The sequence below is a fragment of the Mytilus californianus genome, unplaced genomic scaffold, assembly GCF_021869535.1.
Source record: "Mytilus californianus isolate M0D057914Y unplaced genomic scaffold, xbMytCali1.0.p SCAF_4, whole genome shotgun sequence".
Lineage (NCBI taxonomy): Eukaryota > Metazoa > Mollusca > Bivalvia > Mytilida > Mytilidae > Mytilus > Mytilus californianus.
The window spans coordinates 16,317,519-16,323,518 of NW_026262690.1; the positions used below are offsets into that span (position 1 = coordinate 16,317,519).

Genomic DNA, 6,000 nt, shown 5'->3' on the forward strand with positions numbered 1-6,000 from the left:
AAGTTGAACTGGACACATTGTCAGAATGGGTCAAAACAATCAGGTCTCTGATAAAACGTCGAATTCATAAGTTGAAAAACGGTGTGAATGATCGACTAAAGTCCGTTTTCAGAGACAAAGAAGCTGTGAAATGTCTATCATCTCTTCACGATTAATACGTTATTGTTCCTGCGGACAAAGCTTCAAATAAATTTGTTTTTGTATGTAAATCATACTACTATGAGTGTCTGGTAAATGAATTAGGAATAAATGAGCACTCAGGTAATCCCACATACAAAAACATTTCATTTGACAACGATGAGATTTTAGCGAATCATAAGTCCTTCATGGCGTCAATGAACATTACTATGAACAGCAAGTCTGAGGACTTACCTTGTTTGTGTTGAATACCTAAGCTTAGAAAAATTCCGTACAAACAACGGTACATTGCCGGCTCATCTGCATGTTCTACAAAGGAATTGTCCACTAGATTGACAAAAATTCTGGCCGCAGTGAAAGAGGGTCTCCAGAAATACTGTGAAACTGTTTTACTCGCGTAGTGGTATTAACCATATGTTGATTCTAAAACACTCTAAAGAACTTCTTAATAATTTCAAATCTCGATCTTTCTCTGAAATTAATTCCATCAAAAACTTTTGATTTTCCATCCTGTATACCACCATTCCCATGTGAAACTGAAAAATCTTCTAAAAGAAATAATTCACTATACTTTTCAATATAAAAATGGCAGCATGCACTATAAATTCATTGCTTTGGGATACCATACGGCATATTTTGTTAATAGTGAATAAAAAGATAAAACATGCTACACAGAGTTTCTCACTGACAACATTTTTGTTGAATTTGGAGGTAGACTTTTTCAGCAAGTTGTCGGCATTCCTATGGGGACGAACTGTGCGCCTCTCCTTTCCGATCTCTTCTTATTTTCATATGAGTCGGAGTTCCTTCAGACACTTGTAAAAAACAAGAAAATCAAAGAAGCCCAATCATTAAATTTCACATTCAAATATATTGATGATGTTCTTTTCATTAACAAACTTGTCTGATTGGTTTCCATCAGTATATCCTCCAGAACTAGAAATTAAAGAAACAACAGACACGGCATCTCAATACCAGAATCTATGACAAGCGTGACGATTTTAATTTTGAAATTATAAATTTTCCCTACCTTAGCAGCAGTATACCAACTTCACCTGCATATGGGATATACATTTCCTAACTCATTCGGTATTCAAGAGCTTGCAGCTGCTACTCAGACTTTATAAAACGTCACCAGTGTCTGAGCAGAAGGTTGATGAGCCAAGGTTATGTCAAAGAACGTCTCGTCCTGTTTCTAAAAAAGTTCATGAGAAGATATATAGACCTTGTTGATAAATATTCCGTATCAGCTTCACAAAAAATAATACATGATGTTCTTGAAGTAAAGACTCTAGGTACTGACGTTCTTTCTTTATCATCTTAATTACGTGCTAAAGTTCCTTTTTTTTGCCCTTGTATATTTTTAACCTTTACTGTGTATCCATTTTTGATTATATACTTATGACGTGGATCGGTATTTATACATCCCGCCTTGTGCTATGGTCAATTTTGAGTTCTTGTCTTTCATTTTTGCTTTTGTACTTTGTCTATATGCCATTTTGTGTTTCTTTGTTGAAACAGTTATTTGTTTTTATAGTGATTAAGATTGCATTGCAATGTTTACTGCTGTACCCCAGTTTTTAACGTTTTTACCTATTATGTCTGTTTGTTTTTGCTCACACATTGTAGTCAATATCATGGAATACTATGCGACTGTCATACAAGTTAGATGTTTAGCTAGCTATAAAACCAGGTTTTAACAACCATTTTCTATATAAGGAAATGCCTGTACCAAGTCAGGAATATGACAGTTGTTTTCCATTCGCTGGATGTGTTTGAGCCTTTGATTTTGCCATTTTATACAGGACTTTCCGTTTTGAATTTCCCTTGGAGTTCGCTATTTTTGTTATTTTACTTTTGATAAATTACAACAAAATTTAAGGTGTATTTACAAGAGGCAAACATCAATGGCGTTATAAAAATAAGTTGATGTGGTATGCTTGCAAATGAGACAACTCTCCACGTAAGACCAAATAATATAAAGGTTACCGTATAAAGGTCACCTTACGGCATTCAACATGGAACAAAACCCATACCGCATAGAAAGCTATAAAAGGTCCCGAATTGACATATAAAAATTTCAAACGATAAAACTAACGGCCTGCTTTGTTTAAATTATATATTATTTTTTAAAAGTGCACAAATTACATTTATACAAAAGAAACACAGGTATTTAGAAACAAGAAGAACTTGTATAAATCCGTCTCCATTAACAAAATGATAGCATTGGGAACATAATGTAAAGAAACCCACTATAATATAGTTTCAATTTACATAACATGTTTATTCTGTGGTTTGCCCGTTAAATGAAGTCAGTTTGATTGAAATATGCGATCAATTCATTTTTAATTCAATTTTGATTTCTGTACATAGCAATAAACGAAAAACAACTATGATATACAGCAACAAACAAGTATAACAAAAATATCGAACTCCAAGGGGAGGTAAACGAACGACAACAACTGAATTTCAAGCTCCTGACTTGAGCCAACATAGAAACAAATTATAAAAATCAGTTGAATGTGTTTAACACATCGAGATCAAGAACAAACAATGCAAAACAATAAACGAAAAACAAATATAATGAATAGCAACAACTGAAAATAATTCAATCCCAGGCTTCTTACTTGGGACAGGAACATATAGAGTGTGCCGGGGTAAAACATCTTTGCGGGCGTCCAACACTTCCCCCCCCCTCCCCCCAACATGGGACAGTGGTGTAACAGATTAACATACGAACAAACTGTATTCATTTTAATAGCATTGTAATTAAGATTGACATCTGCAATCAATAGATAGGCGGGGCTTCAGCTTGTATACATTATACTTAAATGTTATTGGATGTTAAGTATAATGCAGAGTATGCTGTATACAAGCTGAAGCCCCGCCTATCTATTAATTGCAGATGTCAATCTTAATTTCAATGTTTGAGCAAACATTTATACAAACAAAGCGAGCAAGTCAAACAAACCTTTAAACTACAAGCATTAGCAAAACAGCTCTAAAAATTAATCTTTTTAAAAGGGATTGAGCTAAAGATAAAACATTTCAAGATTTCTAAACAGAGGCCGTTTTACAATTTTGAAATTGTTCTCTGTGAGTTATATTAATCTTTATTTTTATAATTTAAGGTTATACAAAACCAGAAGAGTCTAATCCAATGTATTTAATATCGATCGTAGATGAACTTTTTTTCTTCTTACCAGAGTCTGTAAAGAATGTTATGAAATTAGGTTATAATTATAAAAAACCAGAGGTAAGAAACTTAAAATTTTGCTTTCATATATTATTACGTTTTTTCGGCAGCTTGCAGTCATGTAATGAAGGTTTCACAGTAATAAAAAAACCTGTATTACCGATTACCATGGCTATGTTCTAATTTTCTTAGGCACAATTTAGTCCTTCTTTTCTCAGTAATAAACGAATACAACTTATCATTGGACAATAACATCCCACAACCAAAGCAACAGATGTCACTAGTAGAACAGGAACTACTTACCTTCCAGATGATCCAGTTCTATCTAAAGTGGTTTTGTTGCTTTTGCTTAACATCATAGTGTTAAATTTGGAGCTTTTTTACTACTATATTGTGTTCAGTTTACCGTTAATGAGAGCCTTAGTTCGTGTCTTTACGGGTTTTAAAGGGTGCATGGTGCTAACCTTTCTTTTTCTCGTAAAGATTTTGTTTTATTGTTGTTCTTTTCGTTGCTTATCTTTATTGGTACTGAACCAGACAGACGTGTAGTAGTTCTGATAAATGGAATAAAATAAATTTTCAGATATGCAATGTTTTTGCATTGCTGGTAAGTCCAATGAAGATGAGACGAACGTCTTGCTTAACAAATCATAAGCCTGTTATCTTTGAGGACTTTTTCTAAGCAAATATATGAACAACTATAGCTGCCGTCTACAACTGCTGATCCAAAAATCTTGAGTGAAATCCTATCATAACTGTTGTTGAAAATTAATAGTGAAAATTAGTAAAGCTATATACATTTTAGGCGTGGTTTTCCTGAAAATGTCCAGTCACTTATAACAAATCTACCAACCTATTTTTCCTGGTATAAAAAAGCAGAACTCAGTTTTTAGTATCTGTCTTGACAAATGTGTAATAACATTTAAACAAACGAGTTGTATGATTTTGTAGATTATATTGGACAGACAAGCTATGGCAATAAACTTTTTCATAAGAAACCACCGAAAAAAAGGAGACTTTCAATATCATGAATATATATTATTCTAAAGTGAAAATCATTTCATTTAGACAACAAAGACAAATATTATACTAAAAGAGTAAGGAAACATAATTCATTCGAATATAACGCAAGAAATTTAAGCAAGTACCGAAGTACAAGCAGACCTGACCGCAAATTATATTGAATAGACCTGTTATCTTAACTGGATAAGAGCACACATGTCCTAAAATGTAGACTATATATATTCTATTGATCATTAACTTATATAATTGAACTGCTCGACTGCTCAAAATATATCAAGTTAACGTTGCTTGTTAAAATCTATCCCTATAGATATTTTTTTTGCAGAATATGGGTGCATTATTAGTCTTTTTGAAGAAATTACGTATACTGTACGTTTATTTTATTGTACATGTTAAATCAAACAGTGCTGTTTCTGATGTTCATGAGAAATAAAGTTTTTACATTTTTTGCAATGAAACTCCGTATTTCCAAGTTATATAAAAACCGATAATTTCAAAAGTGAAATTAATCCGATAATTTCACTTCTCTGACTCCTCTGACGTCATACTACAAAGGGTGTTGTCAAGACAGTGTCGATTACGTTATTTCTGAACGAATTGGGAATGCACAGAAAAAAATATAGTCCCTTGTATTTTATACTTTATTTCCAATCAAAAGGCAATGGTTAATGTTAGAGCTCTGAATCAATTTGATAAAAAGAATAACTAATCACAGAATTTAAATATGCAAAAATGTTCAATTTGTGACCGAACAACACTGATAATTAACTCATGAGCAACGCCATTCATAAATTAATGTGAATCAATGTGTTGTTTGGTCACTTGTTGAATTCTATAATTGTTAATTCTAATGTTTGGAATTCTAATTTTTTTCATAGAATAGATAGCACACTTTTATTAAAAAAACGCGAGATCACTTCAATAAAAAACACACAAACAACGCTGCAAATCTCAAGAAAAAAGCAGTATTAAATATGGCATCTCAAATCAAGTGTTTTTTTTTCCAGATGTATGGCACGAAAGAAACGATATATGATAAGACTGTTTACGTTGATAATGAATTAGACAAACAACTAAGCAAGAATGACGAAGAGACAAATAATCAAATGAACAATGAAAACAGCGCTTTACTGAATGTTCTAGAGGAAAACGAACATCATACCAAATTACAAAAAAAGAGCGTCAATAAAGTAGACTGTGATTCCAAAAACGGAAGATTGCCACTGTTATCTGAGGATTCTACTCATCAAGGTCAAATAGTAGTTAATGAAAGCAAAACATAAAGGAATACGATAATTGCCACGACTTCTGTCATGTTTAACACTAATTCACAAGTGGCGATAATAATTAAGCTTCCGCTTTACAAATATGACTAATTTTAATATGGTTTATTATTTTTTTAGTAGAGTATAGATAAAGATATATCAGAATATTTATTTTATTATTGATGTAATAAGTTATATGCCTAATTGTTAAATGATATGAGCAAATCAGTCCTTATACGGAGGAATCAGCATGTGCAATCATGATGACGTCGATGACTGTTGATAATATAAATTATGAATTAATATTGCTTTTCGGCCCGGTCACTTCTGGTTTCAGGTTTTGGTTTTACTTCATACCTAACGTTGGACGTATTATTA

At 32.5% G+C, this 6,000-nt stretch overlaps 1 protein-coding gene across 1 annotated transcript in view; it reads left to right on the plus strand.

The window, feature by feature from the left end:
• LOC127737572 (sodium-coupled monocarboxylate transporter 1-like) overlaps positions 1 to 6,000 on the plus strand; it is a 34,825-nt gene extending 28,825 nt beyond the window's left edge. Inside the window, exons 15-16 of the mRNA XM_052248411.1 lie at positions 3,270 to 3,394; positions 5,365 to 6,000. Of these exons, the coding sequence (XP_052104371.1) occupies positions 3,270 to 3,394; positions 5,365 to 5,640 (401 nt within the window). The 3' untranslated portion in view covers positions 5,641 to 6,000. The remainder of the gene's footprint in view (positions 1 to 3,269; positions 3,395 to 5,364) is intronic.